The following is an 18,557-nucleotide window of genomic DNA, read 5'->3' as shown; positions in this document are numbered from 1 at the left end:
CAACTGCCAGAGTGAGACCCAATTTTTCCCTCCCCCTGCACCTGAGATCCCACTGTACTCCTCTCCTCCCCCCATATCCAGCATCCCCTACGCCCCAGAGTGAGACCCTGTCATGCTCCCCTCTTCCCCATACCCAGGGCCCCCATGTATCCCCCTCAATTTTAGAGATCAAACTGAGGGAGGGGTCTGGTCCTGGCCTTGCCCCCTGTTGGGCATCCACCATCTCCCCCTAAACTGTTCACGGGGAAGTAGGGGGTCCCTGCTGAACCATTCACCCTGCTCAGTGGGTTGGGGAGGTGGGAGGATTATCCGAGCCCCAATTCACTGGCCTACAGGAGTCCCTCTCCTCTCCTATCCAGAGGGGATTGCTTGGGGTGCCCACCCTGCCCTATGCCCCATCCCTCCTGTGTGCACCCCAACCCCTTCCCCCCATGTCCCCATCCCTTCTGTGTGAGCCCCCACAACGCTCTATCCCTGCTGTGTGTGCCCCCATGTTCCCCATCCCTTCCCCCCTCTGCTCCCAGCCCTGCTGCGTGTGCCCCCCATCCCTTCCCCCCTCTGCTCCCATCTCTGCTGTGTGCCCGCGTCTTTTCAGCCCGGCCATCCCTACCCCGTGCTCCCCAGCTCCGCCCCTTCCCCCACTCTCTCCCTCCCCGCGCGGCGCTGTGCTCGCCCTATTAAGGCGAAGGGAAAGCAGCGGCCCCATTGGCTGCCGGTCTGGAAGGTGGGGCCCCTTGGGGGGGCGGGGCCTCAGGACCCCCGCTGGGCTCTCGGGTGACGGGTGCTGGCGCCGATCGCAGCCGCTGCCCCGGGAAGGCGGCCACGGTATCGTATCGTCCCGTCCCCCCTCCCCAGAGCTGGGAGCGCAGGAAGGGGAGCCCCCAGCCCCGCCCTGCGGACGGAGGGGGCGGGGCTCTGGTTTGAGACTGGCCTGGCAGGACTCCTGGTTTCTAGCCTGGCTTTGGGAGGGGAGCGGGGTCTAGGGGTTACAGGGGAGGGGGCTGGCCTGGCCTGGCAGGACTCCTGGGTTCTCTCTCCCCTGGCTTTGGGAGGGGAGCGGGGTCTAGGGGTTACAGGGGAGGGGGCTGGCCTGGCCTGGCAGGACTCCTGGTTTCTAGCTTGGCTTTGGGAGGGGAGCGGGGTCTAGGGGTTACAGGGGAGGGGGCTGGCCTGGCCTGGCCTGGCAAGACTCCTGGTTTCTAGCCTGGCTTTGGGAGGGGAGCGGGGTCTAGGGGTTACAGGGGAGGGGGCTGGCCTGGCCTGGCAGGACTCCTGGGTTCTCTCTCGCCTGGCTTTGGGAGGGGAGCGGGGTCTAGGGGTTACAGGGGAGGGGGCTGGCCTGGCCTGGCAGGACTCCTGGGTTCTCTCTCGCCTGGCTCTGGGAGGGGAGCGGGGTCTAGGGGTTACAGGGGAGGGGGCTGGCATGGCCTGGCAAGACTCCTGGGTTCTAGCCTGGCTTTGGGAGGGGAGCGGGGTCTAGGGGTTACAGGGGAGGGGGCTGGCCTGGCCTGGCAGGACTCCTGGTTTCTAGCCTGGCTTTGGGAGGGGAGCGGGGTCTAGGGGTTACAGGGGAGGGGGCTGGCCTGGCCTGGCCTGGCCTGGCAAGACTCCTGGTTTCTAGCCTGGCTCTGGGAGGGGAGCGGGGTCTAGGGGTTACAGGGGAGGGGGCTGGCATGGCCTGGCAAGACTCCTGGGTTCTAGCCTGGCTTTGGGAGGGGAGCGGGGTCTAGGGGTTACAGGGGAGGGGGCTGGCCTGGCCTGGCAGGACTCCTGGTTTCTAGCCTGGCTTTGGGAGGGGAGCGGGGTCTAGGGGTTACAGGGGAGGGGGCTGGCCTGGCCTGGCCTGGCAAGACTCCTGGTTTCTAGCCTGGCTTTGGGAGGGGAGCGGGGTCTAGGGGTTACAGGGGAGGGGGCTGGCCTGGCCTGGCAGGACTCCTGGTTTCTAGCCTGGCTTTGGGAGGGGAGCGGGGTCTAGGGGTTACAGGGGAGGGGGCTGGCCTGGCCTGGCCTGGCAAGACTCCTGGTTTCTAGCCTGGCTTTGGGAGGGGAGCGGGGTCTAGGGGTTACAGGGGAGGGGGCTGGCCTGGCCTGGCAAGACTCCTGGGTTCTCGCCTGGCTCTGGGAGGGGAGCGGGGTCTAGGGGTTACAGGGGAGGGGGCTGGCATGGCCTGGCAAGACTCCTGGGTTCTCGCCTGGCTCTGGGAGGGGAGCGGGGTCTAGGGGTTACAGGGGAGGGGGCTGGCCTGGCCTGGCAAGACTCCTGGTTTCTAGCTTGGCTCTGGGAGGGGAGCGGGGTCTAGGGGTTACAGGGGAGGGGGCTGGCTTGGCCTGGCAAGACTCCTGGGTTCTCGCCTGGCTCTGGGAGGGGAGTGGGGTCTAGGGGTTAGAGCAGAGTGTAGCTCGGGGTAGTTAAGTGTAATGGTCATTAGTTTTGCCACCATGGGGCATCTCCCTCAGGCTTTTCTTGGGAGCTGCCCCAGGGCCCAGCCCTCTTTCTCCACTGACCAACGTTCCCCCTCCCCCCTGCAGCTGGGAGCCATGGGCAGGAAGCGGCTTATCACCGACTCCTTTCAGGTGGTGAAGAGGCAGCAGCGGGACCCTGACACCAAGGAGGGGACCCTACAGCCAAGTGAATGCCTGGCCCATGGAGGGGCAGGGCCCCCAGAAGATGGGCTCATACCCCAGCCTGGCAAAGCTGGGGCCCTGGATGGCACAGCCGGATCTCGGGATGCAGGTAGAGCAGGGATTGGAAGCGGCTTGGGGGTGGGTGTGGAGCCATCTCAAGCTGGGGGATGCAGAACTAGGGTTGCCAACTGTCCACTCGCACAAAACCAAACAATCTTGCCCTGCCCCTCCACCGAGGCCCCACCTCTGCTCACTCCATCCCCCTCTCCCCACCCTCACTGACTCATTTTCACTGGACTGGCTCGGGGGTGAGGGCTCAGGGTGGGGTCAGAAATGAGTTGAGGGTGTGGGAGGGGGCTCCAGGCTGAGGCAGTGGGTTGGCATGCGAGAGGGGGTTAGGGCTCCAGCTGGGGGGTGTGGGCTCTGGGGTGGGGCCAGGGATGAGGGGTTTGGGGTGCAGGAGAGGGCTGTGGGCTGGGGGGGTGGAGCCGAGGGGTTTGGAGTATGGGAGGGGGCTCCAGGTTGGGGCAGGAGGTTAGGGTGCACAGGGTGAGGGCTCCGGCTGGTGATGTGGGCTTTGGGGTGAGGCTGGGGATGAGGGATTTGGTATGCAGGGGGTGCTCTGGGCTGGGACCGAGGGGTTCAGAGGATCAGGGGTGGGGTAGGAAGTTGGGGCTCGGAAGGGGGTCAGGGGTGCAGGCTCTAGGCAGCGCTCACCTCAAGCAGCTCCTGGAAGCAGCAGCATGTTTCCCCTCTGGCTCCTATACAGAGGCAAGGCCAGGTGTCTCTGCGCGCTGCCCTTTCCTCAGGCACCACCCCCACAGCTCCCATTGGCTGCAGTTCCCAACCAAAGGGAGCTGTGGGGGTGGCACTCGGCACAGGGACAGTGTGCAGAGCCCCCTGGTTGCCCCTACGTGTAGGAGTTGTGGGGGGGACGGGACGGACATGCTGCTGCTTCCGGGAGCCACATGGCACAAAGGCTAACAGGGAGCTTGCCAGCCCTGTTGCATGGCGCCACCAACCAGACAGTTAATGGCCTGGTCAGTGGTGCTGACTGGAGCTGCCAGGACCCCTTTTCAACTCAGTGTTCCAGTCGAGAACTGGACACCTGGTTACCCTCGGCAGAACAGCTTCAATAGCTGCAGGGTATGGGGGGGGCGGAGCTGTTTTGGGAGGTGCAAAGGAGTGGAGCTGTCTCAGGGCTGGAGGAGTGCAGGGGGCAGAGCTGTCTCAGGGTACATTGCGGGGGTACAGGAGCGGAGCCGTCTCAGTGTGGGGGATGAAGGGGCAGATCTGTCTCAGGGGTTGGGGGTGTGAGTACTCTCTGCTTTGTTCCCATGCTACTCACTGTCATCCCAAAGTGGTCAAGCCAGGGGTGCAGACTGGAGCTTGTTTCAGCCTTCCAGCTTGGGGTGGCTCGGTGACTCAGACCGAGTGGGCAGTGCTCTCAGAGCCGGGGCTGGGTTCAGTCCTGGGGAGGGGCGACGTTGTCGCTGCAACATACCCCACCATCTGGGCTGTGGGAGAGCCAAGCATCTGGGCGGGGGAGATGGACAGACCTGGAGCCATGGACAGACCCATAATAACCATTGCCACTCCATCTCCCCCGGGCCACTGGGAGCTGGGCCAGCCGCAGTTACTGGCCTGTGTTCTCAAGCCATGACCCCTCTGACTTGGCCCTGGGGGGAACTGCTGGGCCCGGGGTTTCCTGGCTCGCACTGTGTTGTGGGGGGGTGCTGGTGGGCGTGGGCCTATTTCCACAGCAATGCTGATCTGTCTGTCTGTCCCCATCTGCTGCTCAGAGGCAGTGCCGGTCCCAGCTGATGTCCCCCCAGGTGACTCCCTGCACCCGGCCCAGCTGGAGATGCTCAAACAGTTCGACCTCAGCTGGGAGTATGGACCCTGCACTGGTGAGAGCCCCGCCCCCTCCATCCTGAACCAGTGAGAGTCCCCCACTGATGAGCTCTCCCTGTGCCACACAGGTGAGAGCCTTGCCCCCTTCTGCCCCCACACCAGTGATAGCCCCACCCCCTGAACTGGTGAGAGCCCCACCCCTTCCATCCTGTACTGATGAGCCCCACCCCGCTCCATCCTGAACCGATGTGTGTCCCTACCCTTTCCCCTCCACAACAACAGCCCTGCCCCTTTACCCCCCACATTTATGATAGCCCCACCTCCTTCCCTCCCCCCACACATTCATGATTGCTTGGCCCCCTATCCCTGCACTGACAGAGCTGTGCCCTGACCCCAGTGCAGTGAGGACCACACAGGGCCTCCCCATGAGGCCAGCCAGCTCCTGCTGAGGGGTTGCCAGGCCAGCTCGCTGCTTGGCCCCTTTTGGGGCAGCATGGGGGGAAGCCCCTGGATCATCCTAGTCACCCTGTGCCTTGCCCACTGGGGCTGCTTCCTTCCCCATCCCCAGGTGGCCAACGAGGCCATATACTGGGGGACGTGATGATGGGAGCCTGGGCCAGTGGGAAATGAATGCCACGCCACCTGGCCCACTGCTGCTAAACAGCACTGTGGGCCTGAACTCTGGGGTTGGGCTGGATTGGAGCTGGTGTCCTATTCTCTGCCCTCCTGGGCCAACCAGCCTGAACAGAGCCAGCACCCCCTATAGGGGAAGGCCCCACATCCCTTCTGTCACAGATCCACAGGGTGAGCACTACACCCCAGCTTTGAAATAGTCTGTTGGAGGACCCCTGTCAATGTGCCTGACCCCCAAGGGGTCCCAAGCTTCCTCAAGGCCTTAGCGCCTCCAAGACGCTGGGTTCTGGGCTCCTGCTTTGCACCATGAACTCTGCCCAGCAAGTCCAACTGAGACAGATGCCTGGTCAGAGACTGTCCCCCTCTCCAGGGCCCCAGGCACCCCAGCCAGTGACATGGGGCAGCTTTTCCAACTAGGGCAGGGTTTGTTAACCTGCTGGCATGCGGCACGGGGAGTCCTCAGGGCAGCACAGAGAAGCAAAGGTCACAGAGCTGAGCGCCCAGTCGTGCTGTGGTGGAATCCTGTTTGGCTCTGGCTCCCCAAAGTCTGGCTCTTAGCCCAGCTGCCTGGCCCGTCAGTCCGATGCCAGAGCCATGCTGAGTTCCTGGGCTCCGCCTGCCGGGAAGGAGGTGTCAGGTGCTCACTCCTTGGGGTGCCCGTTGTCTTTCCAGACCCCCCGTGGACGTGGGCCAGGCCTTTCATGGCGGCACCCAAACACCAAGTTTCCTCTTCTTGGTTCAGTTGTCTGGCAATCCCTGGGGGGAGGGGAGGAGCTACAGCTTCCCCCCATTTTCTCAGGGCTGGCCCCCCGATCAAAATTGAGGGGGCAGCACTCCCATCCTCCCTGCTCAGGGCTGAGCCTGTTCTGCCATTTTAAAATGAAGCTCTATAGGGAAGGATCTGTGCAGCACCTGGCACAATGGGGGCCCTGATCTCGGTCAGGGTCTGTGTAGCACCCAGCACAGTGGGGGCCCTGGTCTTGGTCGGGCTCTGTGCAGTGCCTGGGACAATGCGGAGGGCACCTGGGCCTTCAGCTGTCTGCGTCCTCCTGCCACCCTACCCCCCATTAACCTTTCACTCTCTTGCTGGCAGGGATCACCCGGCTGCAGCGATGGGAGCGGGCTGAGTCCCTGGGGCTGAGCCCCCCTGTCACGGTGCGGGAGACACTGCTGGAGCATGAGGGAGACGCGAGGTTCATGCACTGGTTGGTTTGGGGTCCAGCCCCTTCCCAGGGGGCTGCAGGGCATCTGCAGATGTGTGTGTGGTGCTTTTCCAGCTGCTGCCCAGCAGCGTCAATACCCTGGGATAGTAAATCTCCCTTAAATCTCCCTGAAATGAGCCCTGCTGCATGTGTGTGAGGGGAAACATGATCAGTCTCCTGGGTGCATCAGCTGGAACTCAGCTCCCACACCCTTTGCTCCCAGCAGTTTGGCTTGGAAGGAGCTTTGTGCATAGATCTGAGGAACAAGAGGGCTCCACAAATGATCATTGCAGATCTAGGGCATCTCCACACCCCTTTGCAGGCTCAGGATCTGCTTCCTCCCCACAACTCCCAGTGGAAAAATGAACCCTCTTCCCTCGCAGTTATGAAGCAATGCTCCTCCTGCAGTGACACCTGCCGGAGTCTGCAGAGAGCCTAGACCCAGAGCTCCCACATAGGAGTGTTGGGGCATTAATCCTGAAACCTATTGAGGGTGATTCAAAGGTCAATACAGTTGGTGTCCGCACTGACTGTGAGAAGAGAGCCCCCTGACTGAGCCCCTCACCCTGCCCCCTACAGCACAGCACCCCCTAGTGCTGCACTAGAGCATTGGTGCCAGCAGTGACTACGAGGGGAGAGTGCCACAGCTGAGCCCTGCTCCATGCAGCCCTTGGGGTTTCTTGGAAGTTCTCCCAGCCAGTGCCTACCCCCTCCCAGCTCTGCTTGGGGCTCAGAGCCCTTGGCTCTGAGGGCTAGGCAAAGAGAAAGAAGAAATGAACGGGTTTGAGGGGAGAGTGAAAGATCTGGGCCCCCCTTCCCCGGGCTGCAGGCTGGCCATCCCTGAAAGCCAGTAGTTGTGGGACCCAGCCACATCATTTCCCTAAGTCAACTGTAAAATTGTCTCCTGCAGACCCACCACAGCAGCGCTGCGCGGAACCAGCTGCATTCCGGACCCTCCAGCCCTGGCTGGGCCCAGTGGAGGGAGTGGGAGGGGTGGGATGCAGAGCCAGGGACCCTGGGGAGTAACCACATTCTCTCTGCCTTCCTCTGCAGCCTCTGGCATGACTACCCACTCTGAGATGAGGCAGGGCTGGCGTTGCCATACAGCGAGGAAGGGGGAATCATGCTGCCGCTTGGACTCCACAGCACTTTACTCTGGTTCCTGATTGGAAAATAGCTCTGTGCTTGTATTGGGGGGGTGGGGGGAGAGGGTCCCCTGGTGATTGCAGTATGGGGTGCCCAGGGCCGACATTGGATGGGCAAACCCAGGTCCTGACAACCCAAGACCAAGCCGTGCTTTGTCCCATCAGATCGAGAGGGCCGTATTCCAGATTAAAGGGCCTGTTTGAGAACCTCTGAGGCCTGGTGAATTCTACAGCCTAGGGCAAGGCAGGTGCAGGAGAGCCATGTGTCTCTTCTGAAAAGTGTGGGCATTGTGGGGAAACAGCTGACTTCAATGCATACAGAGTCCCTCTAGAGATGGGCAGGCCAAGCAGCCACCTTTGGAGCCCTCTAGTTATCTCTGCTCCAAAACACTGAAGCTTGCATCTGGTCTGGACCCTTATGTCTAGCTAGCGTTGTGCTGTAGAGCCTCCTAGTATACAACTAGTGCTGCCATGTTGGAACCATGGTGTCTCCTAATGTTCACTCATCTTGTGTTGTCTAGCTTGTGCAGTTAGAACCATGGCATGGTATGTATTTGAGAAGCAGTCACAGCCAGTTAGGGCATGTGCAATCTAGGCCCACAGTGCATGTTCTAGAGCGATGGTGTGACCAAGTAAGGCATGTGGTCTAGAACCATTTGGCTATGCCATCTGCTCTGTAACACCATCTTGCTAATGCACATATTCTAGATCCATTTGGCACCAGGCTTGCCTAGCTGACTTTGAGCTGTTGCTAATCAGTTCCAGAAGCAGATTTGTCTCTATCCAAGGCACCAGCTCCAGAACATCAGTGCACCTGTCTGATCTAGAACATTTTCCTGTGTGGGTGAGTTCCAGCACACAGCTGTTCAGCTCTACCGCCTGTGAATCTAGAACCACACTGTGGTGTCTTGTGAGAGCCTTTGTGGGCCCGGAGCACAACCAAGTCATGGCCTGGGGCCTGGCCCTATAAGAGTGACAGCCCACCCAGCAGCTGCAGGGGTAAGTGAGCCTCAGTGCATGAACCCCTGCCCCACACACAGGCCAGCAGGAACCCCCAGGGAAGAAGCACTCATCAGCCCAGGCTACTTGGAGCAGCCCATACTTCACAGTACACAAAGAGCATTCGCAAAAAGAAAAGGAGGACTTGTGGCACCTTAGAGACTAACCAATTTATTTGAGCATGAGCTTTCGTGAGCTACAGCTCACTTCATCGGATGACAAAGAGCATTGTCATCCAGTGACAGGGGGAGGGATAGCTAAGTGGTTTGGGCATTGGCCTGCTAAACCCAGGGTTGTGAGTTCAATCCTTGAGGGGGCCATTTAGGGATCTGGGGCAAAAATTGGGGACTGGTCCTGCTTTGAGCAGGGGGTTGGACTAGATGTCCTCCTGAGGTCCCTTCCAACTCTGATATTCTATGCAGAGTGGGCGAAGGGCTGGCTCTGGGGAATGGGAAACAGAGGCTTTCCCTGCTGGGGCCCTGGACTGTGCCTGCAGGGTGTAGCACATGGAGGGCCCCCTGTGCCAGCAGGCCTGGGGGATGGCTGCTGGCTCTTGGCCTTGCCCAGTGCAGCTCCATGGGCTGAGCTGGACTGAAGCTAGAGCAGGCTGGGCTTTTTGGGGTTAAACATTCACCATGTACCCTCTCCCCAACCTCTGCCCTCTGCATCACAGGGAAACTGAGACAGGGAGCAGGCTTCCACCCCAGGTCTGCCTCCCCAGGCCTGCCAGTCCCCTAGGCACTACCATCAAGCAAGAATCATGGGGTTAGGTGGGGGTGGGGGAGGAAGGCGCTTCAGAGCTGGGTGAGGGGGAAGGGGAGTAGAAGGACCCAGCACCCCAGAGTGGTGGGCTCAGCAACAAGGGAGCCCTGGAGGGGGGCAGGGTTTGGGGATGTTGCCAGCCCCAGCAGGGAGCTGTTGCCCTAGTGCCCAGGGCTCAGAGCTGGGTAGCTGCTGGCCCATGGGCCCATGTGGGTAGCCAGCAGCCGCAGCACCTCGGTGGGGCTGAATCTCTGACCAGAGTGGTTATGTCAGCAAAGGGCAGGGGCATCCCCAGAGAGACATGCAAGGAAACCAGAGTAACCCATCCTCCTGGGGCCAGGCCAGGCCCATTAGCACCGCCCTGGTGCTACCTGCCCACCTGCCACACCCTGCAGCGCCCTCTGCTGGGACAGGCTGGGACTGGTGTAGCCAGGAGCTTCCCCCCCCCCAGCCAGTGCTCCTGCCCCACTCCCTGCACTGCCTCCTGCTGGGAGCCACATTCCCATGAGGCAGGACAGCTATCACAAGTCAATCACTGAGATTAGTTTCTTGTGTGCCCTCCTCCCCCAGGCCTGGGGGCCTATCAAACCTCCACCTGGGGCTAATGGTTCCGAAGGGGGCAGGGATGGGGCTTTGCTCTGGCAGGTGACTGCTGCTGCCTGGGGGCCCAGGAGCAGGGTTGAGACACTGGGGGTGAGGAGAGCAGGTAGGATGCAGTAGCTGGGCCCCACCCCATAGACATTGACAGTTCCTAGGGCAGGGGCTGGCTGAGACTAAAGGGAGAGCCCGGGTTAATCGCTGGCAGACCCCTGGCTGGCCCACTTCCTTAGCAGCACTTTAGTGCCTTCTGGCGGGCAAGCAGGGGAGGGCAGGTGTCTCCAGCTGCTCCCTGCTTGTCCATTCCCCCCCATTTTCCCCTGCAAGGAGAGATCTGAGGCACTGGCCAGTCCCACATGCTGGGGGTTTAATACAGCTCCTGCTATCGCTGTCCAAACAGAGCCACGACCTGCCAGCATCCCTCTGCCCCCATGTGGGGGTGCTAAAGGGAACCCTCTACTCATCCCTCCAGCTCCCCTTTACTGGAGGTGTATAGGGGAATCCCCAGCTCTGAGAGATCCCCCTCTCTATGGGTGCTGCAGGGGATCCTGCTCTGAGCCACCCCATTCCCATGTCAATGGGGGCTAAAGCGATCCCCAGCTTTGAGGGGCCCTCCTATTTCACTCTAGTGATGCCCAGCTATGAGCCCCCCACTTCCACCTTCTCTGTGGATCAATCAGCCTCCCCCATCTAGGGCTGTTACAGAGGGCCCCCTGTAGCCCCCACATGTCCGTCCAGGTGCTTCTGGGCCCATGGTAGGGTGGAGCACCACCCAGGAGGCGAAGATGTCCGAGTCCTTGCCATCCTCTCTTCTCCGCAGGTAGGCGGCATCGGGATGTCCTCGCGCGGCACGGTGGGGCCCATTAGCTGTGGCCCTTGCCATGTGGGGGGCGGCAGACGGCCTGCAGGGCCTGCTCGGGGAGGCGCGAGGGCTGGGTGAGGATGGCTGTGAGCTTGCTGAGCTGTAGGAGGGAGCTGGAGATAGCTGGGGCGGGGGAGGGAGAAATTAGCACCAGCTCCAGATGGAAACCGCCCACCCACATCCTTATTCCAAGCCTATCAGCCCGAAGACCCTGAGCTGGGTTTGGCAGGCTAGGCAGAGGAGGTGGCTCAGAAAGCCCTGCCCAGTGATCAGGTTGTGAGGGAATGCCCAGGGGGGATTGGGGGTGATATTGAATCCAGGCCAGGCACATTCCAAAGCAACCAGTGATTCCGGAGCCAACCTGATTTAGGGTTTGGACCCCAACTGTAGGGATCTGATTCAGAAAGGCTTGGGCTAGAGGAGTGGTGTCTAATGGGTAGACTGGGCAGGGAAGCTGGGAGCCAGGACTCATGGGTTCTAGTCCCAGCTGTGGAAGGGGAGTGGGGTCTAGTGGTTACAGCAGAGGGGTGTCTAGGAGCCAGGACTTCTGGGTTCTATCCCCATCTCCACCACTGATTGGCTCTGACATGGGTTACTAAATCTCCTCTGTGTGCCCTGTGGATTAGGACACCCCCGTCAGGCTGGCAGGATGAATAAGTGCCCATCTCTTGGAGCTCAGGGGGCCCTAACTCAGGAGACAGGGTTTTCCTGGAGGCTGAGGGGATCACAGAAGCTCCTTAAGAGGCTGGAATCCCTTTTCCCTGGAGTGGGCCCTTCCCCCGAGCTGCTGGGGGTGTGGGGACGTACCAGGGCGCAGCATAGGCAGGGCACAGTGCTGCTCCAGCCAGCCCAGCACTGACTGGCAGAACTCCTTGGCACTGCGAGTGGTCACCGCCACCCTGTAGCTCTCAAATAGTGGCTTGATGAGCATGCTGAACTGTGGGCAGAAGGGAGTTAAGGAGAATCCCCCTGCCCTGGAGCTAATTGAGGGGACCACGAAGGGCTGGCTTAGCCCCCACCCACCACCTGTAGGGCCATCTGCTCTGTCCTGCCCTCCCTAACCCAGGAAGGAACACCCCAACTCTTCAGGGATTGCTATTGGCCCCAAAGCCCCTGTCCTGTCCTGACCCACCCCCAGAGACCCCTCCACTCTGCCCTGGGAAGAGCCATCCCTGCCCCCTCCCAGCCAGGGCCCTGTGGTGTCCCTGCCCCTCCTTTTATAGGGACAGTCCTGATTTTTGGGTCTTTTTCGTATATAGGCTCCTATTACCCCCCCACCCCCGTCCCGATTTTTCACAATTGCAGTCTGGTCACCCTATGCCCTGGACACAATCATGCCAGTGGATACGAGCCAGAAGCGCCAGTTCTGCAGGGTGCGCTGGCGCACATAGTCGTCATACAGTTGGGCTGTGGGGTCTGAGCACAGAGGGGCAACCGGGATCCCACTGGGGGGCAGCTGGCGCTGGAACTCCCTGGGGTGAGATGGGGGAGAAGGTAAAACTAGTCCAGGGCACAGCCCCACCTCGTCCCTGCACTCACCCAATGGCAGCGCTCAGCTCCTTGACCTCACCCCACAGGCCCTGCCCCCTCCCCCTGCGCTCACCCAATGGCAACACTCAAGCTGCTCGATCTCACCCTGCAAGCCCCACCCCCTCTCTGCACTCACTCAGTGGCGCTGCTCAGCCCCTCGATTTCACCCCACAGATCCCGCCCCTTATCTGCATTCACCCAATGACAGAGCTCAGCCCCTCAATCTCATTCCTCAGGCCTCGCCAGCTCCCTGCACTTACCCAAAGGCGGTGATCAGGTTCTGCCCCCTCCCTGCACTTACCCAAAGGCAGTACTCAGCTCTTCAATCTCACCCCATAGGTCCCATCCACTTCCTGCACTCACGCTATGACAACAATCAAGCCCCGCCCTCATCCCGCACTCACCCAATGGCAGCGCTCAGCTCCTCAATCTCACCCCGCAGGCGCCGGGCCGTCTCCTGCACCTGCCGGCGCTCCTGCTGCAGCCGCCCCACATACACCACGCTTCTCTGCAGCAGCATGGCCTTGCTGAGCTGGGGGAAACAGGCGAGCATGAGACACAGCACCCATCGACGGGCAGAGAGGGAGATGGGGTGGGACAGACAAGGGACTAGGACGGGCAGAGAGGGATGAAGGGCAGGGATGGACATAGAGGGTACAGGGAGCAAGGGACAAGCAGAAGGGGAGATGGGGAGGGAGGGACGAGGACCAGGGATGAGCAGAGAAGCGGGGAAGGACAAGGGTGAGGCACAGACAGAGAGAGAGGGATGGATGAGGGACTGGGCAGGCACAGCAAAGTGGAGCCAGGTGTTCTAGCACCCCCTGCTGGGGAGAACCGGGCCGCGAAGTGGGATCGGAGGGCTGGATAGTAGGCATGGCTGGGGGCACCACGTGGCATGTACCTTAACACTGGGCTGGGCCAAGCCCGGCAGCACCAGGCTGGCAAGGGTGTTGAAGGCGCAGCTGATGTTCATGCGCCGGGCGTGGTCGGCAGAGGTAAAGCCAGCTCTTTGGTTGCCCTGCAGGATCCAATCAAAACTAGGCTGTGAGCCCCGCCCCAAGGATCAGGGCTGTGAGCCCCGCCCCAGGGATCAGGGCTGATCCCTCTCCAACAGCACAGAGCCAAGAGCTAACAGAAGGGGCGCTCATGCCTATCCACCTCACACATGGCACCCGCTGGGGCACTGGGATCAGCACTGAGTATGAGGAGAAAGCACCCCCCTACCAAGTCCCCCACCCCACTTCAGGCAGCACAGCACCCACTAGTGCCACACTGGAGTTAACACTGACAGTGAGGGACAGGGCCCTCTACTGAGCCCTTACCCTGCTCCCCGCAGCACCCCTGGCTTTCCCTGGAAAGTCTCCCTGCTGCCCCACTCAGCAGGGAGGGGCCCAGGTGTGGGTGGTTTGGCAAGGGCCCATGTTACCTTGGTGCTGGGGAGGCTGCAGGGCTGGTGGAAAGTGTGGGGTCCAAGGCGCTCAGCTCTGTCTTCGGACTTGGCATCTGGGGGAATCATAGACTTTAAGGTCAGAAGGGACCATTATGATCATCTAGTCTGACCTCCTGCACAACGCAGGCCACGGAATCTCACCCACCAACTCCTGTAACAAACCCCTAACTTATGTCTGAGCTACTGAAGTCCTTAAATCATGGTTTAAAGACTTCAAGGTGCAGAGAATCCTCCTGCCCCACGCTGCAGAGGCAGGCGAAAACTCCCCAGGGCCTCTGCCAATCTGCCCTGGGGGAAAATTCCTTCCTGACCCCAAACAGGGCGATCAGCTAAACCCTGAGCATGTGGGCAAGACACACCACCAGACGCCCAGGAAAGAATTCTCTGTAGTAACTCAGATCCCACCCCATCTAACATCCCATCACAGGCCCTTGGGCATATCTACCGCTAGTAGTCGAAGATCAATTAATTGCCAAAATTAGGCTATCCCATCATATCATCTCCTCCATAAACTTATCAAGATTTGTCTTGAAGCCAGATATGTCATTTGCCCCCTCTGCTTCCCTTGGAAGGCTGTTCCAGAACTTCACTCCTCTGATGGCTAGAAACCTTTGTCTAATTTCAAGTCTAAACTTCCTGATGGCCAGTTTATATTCATCTGCTCTTGTGTCCACATTGGTACTGAGCTTAAATAATAATGCTCCCTCCATGGTATTTATCCTTCTGATATATTTATAGACAGCAGTCATATCTCCTCTCAGCCTTCTTTTAGTTAGGCTAAACAAGCCAAGCTCATTGAGTCTCCTTTTATAAGACAGGTTTCAGAGTAGCAGCCGTGTTAGTCTGTATTCGCAAAAAGAAAAGGAGTACTCGTGGCACTTCAGAGACTAACAAATTTATTTGAGCATAAGCTTTCGTGAGTTACAGATCACTTCATCAGATGTATCCTGTAGCTGTAGCTCATGAAAGCTTATGCTCAAATAAATTTGTTAGTCTCTGAAGTGCCACGAGTACTCCTTTTCTTTTTTCATAAGACAGGTTTTCCACTCCTCGGATCATCCTAGTAGCCCTTCTCTGTACCTGTTCCAGTTTCAATTCATCCTTCTTAAACATGGGAGACCAAAACTGCACACAATATTCCAGATGAGGTCTCACCAGTGCCTTGTATAACAGTACTAACACCTCCGTATCTCTACTGGAAATACCTCACCTGATGCATCCCAAGACCGTATTAGCTTTTTGGACTGCCGTATCACATTGGCGGCTCATAGTCATCCTGTGATCGACCAGTACTCCGAGGCCCTTCTCCTCCTCTGTTACTTCCAAGTCATGCATTCCCAGTTTATAACAGAAATTCTTGTTATTAATCCCTAAATGCATGACCTTGCACTTTTCACTATTAAATTTCATCCTATTACTATTACTCCAGTTTAAAAGGTCATCCAGATCTTCCTGTATGATATCCCGGTCCTTCTCTGTATTGGCAATACCTCCCAGCTTTGTGTCATCCGCAAACTTTATTAGCACATTCCAGCATTTTGTGCCAAGGCCAGTAATAAAAAGATTAAATAAGATTGGTCCCAAAACCGATCCCTGAGGAACTCCACTAATAACCTCCTTCCAGTCTGACAGTTCACCTTTCAGTGTGACCCGCTGAAGTCTCCCCTTTAACCAGTTCCTTACCCACCTTTCAATGTTCATATTGACCCCCATCTTTTCCAATTTAGCTAATAATTCTCCATGTGGAACCACATCAAATGCCTTACTGAAATTGAGGTAAATTAGATCTACTGCATTTGTCTAAAAAATCTGTTACCTTCTCAAAGAAGGAGATCAGGTTGGTTTGACACTATCTACCCTTTGTAAAGCCATGCTGTCTTTTGTCCCAATTACCACTGACCTCAATGTCCTTAACTACTTTATCCTTCAACATTTTTTCCAAGACCTTGCATACTACAGATGTCAAACTAACAGGCCTGTAGTTACCCGGATCGTTTTTTTACCTTTCTTAAAAATAGGAACTATGTTAGCAATTCTCCAGTCATACGGTACAACCCCTGAGTTTACAGATTCATTAAAAATTCTTGTTAACAGGCTTGCAATTTCATGTACCAGTTCCTTTAATATTCTTGGATGAAGATTATCCAGGCCCCCCGATTTAGTCCCATTAAGCTGTTCGAGTTTGGCCTCTACTTCGGATGTGGTAATATCTTCTGGGGTCCCTTCCAACCCTGATATTCTATGATTCTATGAATATCTACCTCCATATCCTCATTCCCATGTATCGTCCTACCATTATCCCTAAGATCCTCATTAGCCTCATTAAAGACTGAGGCAAAGTATTTGTTTAGATATTGGGCCATGCCTAGTTGGCAGCCGGTGTCAAGTGGAGTGCCCCAGGGGTCGGTCCTGGGGCCGGTTTTGTTCAATATCTTCATAAATGATCTGGAGGATGGTGTGGATTGCACTCTCAGCAAATTTGCGGATGATACTAAACTGGGAGGAGTGGTAGATATGCTGGAGGGGAGGGATAGGATACAGAAGGACCTAAACAAATTGGAGGTTTGGGCCAAAAGAAATCTGATGAGGTTCAATAAGGATAAGTGCAGGGTCCTACACTTAGGATGGAAGAATCCAATGCACCGCTACAGACTAGGGACCGAATGGCTAGGCAGCAGTTCTGCGGAAAAGGACCTAGGGGTGACAGTGGACGAGAAGCTGGATATGAGTCAGCAGTGTGCCCTTGTTGCCAAGAAGGCCAATGGCATTTTGGGATGTATAAGTAGGGGCATAGCGAGCAGATCGAGGGACGTGATCGTTCCCCTCTATTCGACACTGGTGAGGCCTCATCTGTAGTACTGTGTCCAGTTTTGGGCCCCACACTACAAGAAGGATGTGGATAAATTGGAGAGAGTCCAGCGAAGGGCAACAAAAATGATTAGGGGTCTAGAGCACATGACTTATGAGGAGAGGCTGAGGGAGCTGGGATTGTTTAGTCTGCAGAAGAGAAGAATGAGGGGGGATTTGATAGCTGCTTTCAACTACCTGAAAGGGGGTTCCAAAGAGGATGGCTCTAGACTGTTCTCAATGGTAGCAGATGACAGAACGAGGAGTAATGGTCTCAAGTTGCAATGGGGGAGGTTTAGATTGGATATTAGGAAAAACTTTTTCACTAAGAGGGTGGTGAAACACTGGAATGCGTTACCTAGGGAGGTGGTAGAATCTCCTTCCTTAGAGGTTTTTAAGGTCAGGCTTGACAAAGCCCTGGCTGGGATGATTTAACTGGGAATTGGTCCTGCTTCGAGCAGGGGGTTGGACTAGATGACCTTCTGGGGTCCCTTCCAACCCTGATATTCTATGATTCTATGAATATCTACCTCCATATCCTCATTCCCATGTATCGTCCTACCATTATCCCTAAGATCCTCATTAGCCTCATTAAAGACTGAGGCAAAGTATTTGTTTAGATATTGGGCCATGCCTAAATTATCCTTCACCTCCACTCCATCCTCAGTGTTAAGCAGTCCCACTTTTTTCTTTCTTTTCTTCTTATTTATATGGCTATAGAACCTTTTCCTATTGCTTTTAATTCCCTTTGCAAGGTCCAACTCTACATGGCTTTTGGCCTTTCTCACTTTATCCCTACATATTCTGACCTCAGTAAGGTAGCTTTCCTTGCTAATTCCTCCCATCTTCCACTCCTTGTAAGCTTTCTGCTTTTTCTTAATCACCTCTCTGAGATGCTTGCTCATCCAGCTTGGTCGACAATTCCTGCCTATGAATTTTTTCCCCTTTCTTGCTTCTGATAGTTTCTGCAACTTGACATGAAGTAATTCCAGGCCTCCTCCGCCTATAGATCCACAAATTTTTCAATCCAATCCACTTCCCAAAGGAGACAGGGAAACATCTAGGGCAGATGATACCAAACTGGGAGGAGAGGCAGATACGCTGGAGGGTAGGGATAGGATACAGAGGGACCTCAACAAATTAAAGGATTGGACCAAAAGAAATCTGATGAGGTTCAACAAGGACAAGTGCAGAGTCCTGCATTTAGGACGGAAGAATCCCATGCACTGCTACAGACTAGGGATTAAGCGGCGAGGCAGCAGTTCTGCAGAAAAGGATGTAGGGGTTAGAGTGGACGAGAAGCTGGATATGAGTCAACAGTGTGCCCTTGTTGCCAAGAAGGCAAATGGCATTTTGGGCTGTATAAGTAGGAGCATTGCCAGCAGATCGAGGGACGTGATCGTTCCCCTCTATTTCGCATTGGTGAGGCCTCATCTGGAGTACTGGAGGAACCAACTAGGGGCAGAGCTCTTCTTGACCTGCTGCTCACAAACCGGGAAGAATTAGTAGGGGAAGCTAAAGTGGATGGGAACCTGGGAGGCAGTGACCATAAGATGGTCGAGTTCAGGATCCTGACACAAGGAAGAAAGGAGAGCAGCAGAATACGGACCCTGGACTTCAGAAAAGCAGACTTTGACTTCCTCAGGGAACTGATGGGCAAGATCCCCTGGGAGAATAACATGAGGGGGAAAGGAGTCCAGGAGAGCTGGCTGTATTTTAAAGAATCCTTATTGAGGTTGCAGGGACAAACCATCTCGATGTGTAGAAAGAATAGTAAATATGGCAGGCAACCAGCTTGGCTTAACAGTGAAATCCTTGCTGATCTTAAATATAAAAAAGAAGCTTACAAGAAGTGGAAGATTGGACAAATGACCAGTATAAAAGTATTGCTCGGGGATGCAGGAGTATAATCAGGAAGGCCAAATAACACCTGGAGTTGCAGCTAGCAAGAGATGTTAAGAGTAACAAGAAGGGTTTCTTCAGGTATGTTAGCAACAAGAAGAAAATCAAGGAAAATGTGGGCCCCTTACTGAATGAGGGAGGCAACCTAG

General features: G+C 56.8%; 2 protein-coding genes across 18 annotated transcripts in view; one reads left to right on the top strand and one right to left on the bottom strand.

Moving 5' to 3' along the window:
• The first annotated feature begins 669 nt into the window (after positions 1–669).
• On the top strand, positions 670–9,741 carry POLD4 (DNA polymerase delta 4, accessory subunit). Of its 2 annotated transcripts, none has more exons than XM_037899371.2 (5): positions 670–825; positions 2,530–2,734; positions 4,428–4,535; positions 6,206–6,305; positions 7,368–9,741. In XM_037899371.2, exons 2-5 carry the CDS (start codon positions 2,539–2,541, stop codon positions 7,390–7,392), a joined length of 429 nt encoding a protein of 142 aa, XP_037755299.1. In that variant the 5' UTR covers positions 670–825; positions 2,530–2,538; the 3' UTR covers positions 7,393–9,741. The 2 variants fall into 2 exon arrangements, with proteins under 2 accessions (XP_037755299.1, XP_037755297.1); XM_037899369.2 differs by having other exon boundaries at positions 6,206–6,317; positions 7,368–7,666.
• Positions 8,614–18,557, bottom strand: part of LOC102948296 (MLX-interacting protein) — a 43,471-nt gene continuing 33,527 nt past the window's right edge. For 9 of the 16 annotated variants that reach the window (XM_037899365.2, XM_043548667.1, XM_043548677.1 and 6 more), the window contains 6 exons: positions 13,636–13,712; positions 13,111–13,227; positions 12,614–12,741; positions 12,028–12,151; positions 11,487–11,616; positions 8,614–10,802 (listed from right to left, as the gene is read on the bottom strand). In XM_037899365.2, coding sequence (XP_037755293.1) covers positions 10,681–10,802; positions 11,487–11,616; positions 12,028–12,151; positions 12,614–12,741; positions 13,111–13,227; positions 13,636–13,712 — 698 coding nt within the window. In that variant the 3' untranslated portion in view covers positions 8,614–10,680. Of the gene's footprint in view, positions 10,803–11,486; positions 11,617–11,993; positions 12,152–12,607; positions 12,742–13,110; positions 13,228–13,635; positions 13,713–18,557 lie in introns of those variants that run through there. The other 7 variants (XM_043548675.1, XM_043548674.1, XM_043548671.1 and 4 more) reach the window with 5 other exon arrangements.

The sequence above is a fragment of the Chelonia mydas genome, chromosome 6, assembly GCF_015237465.2.
Source record: "Chelonia mydas isolate rCheMyd1 chromosome 6, rCheMyd1.pri.v2, whole genome shotgun sequence".
Taxonomy (NCBI): domain Eukaryota; kingdom Metazoa; phylum Chordata; order Testudines; family Cheloniidae; genus Chelonia; species Chelonia mydas.
Note: the sequence above shows the minus strand (reverse complement) of the source record. Positions and strands in the feature narration are given on the sequence as shown.

What these genes read in the sequence shown, in the direction of transcription:
- POLD4 (XM_037899369.2), top strand. Translation starts at nt 2,539, where the DNA reads ATGGGCAGGAAGCGGCTTATCACCGACTCCTTTCAGGTGGTGAAGAGG. An exon ending in AGCCGGATCTCGGGATGCAG is followed by an intron (nt 2,735 to 4,427) that starts GTAGAGCAGGGA and finishes TCTGCTGCTCAG; the next exon opens with AGGCAGTGCCGGTCCCAGCT. An exon ending in GACGCGAGGTTCATGCACTG is followed by an intron (nt 6,318 to 7,367) that starts GTTGGTTTGGGG and finishes CTTCCTCTGCAG; the next exon opens with CCTCTGGCATGACTACCCAC.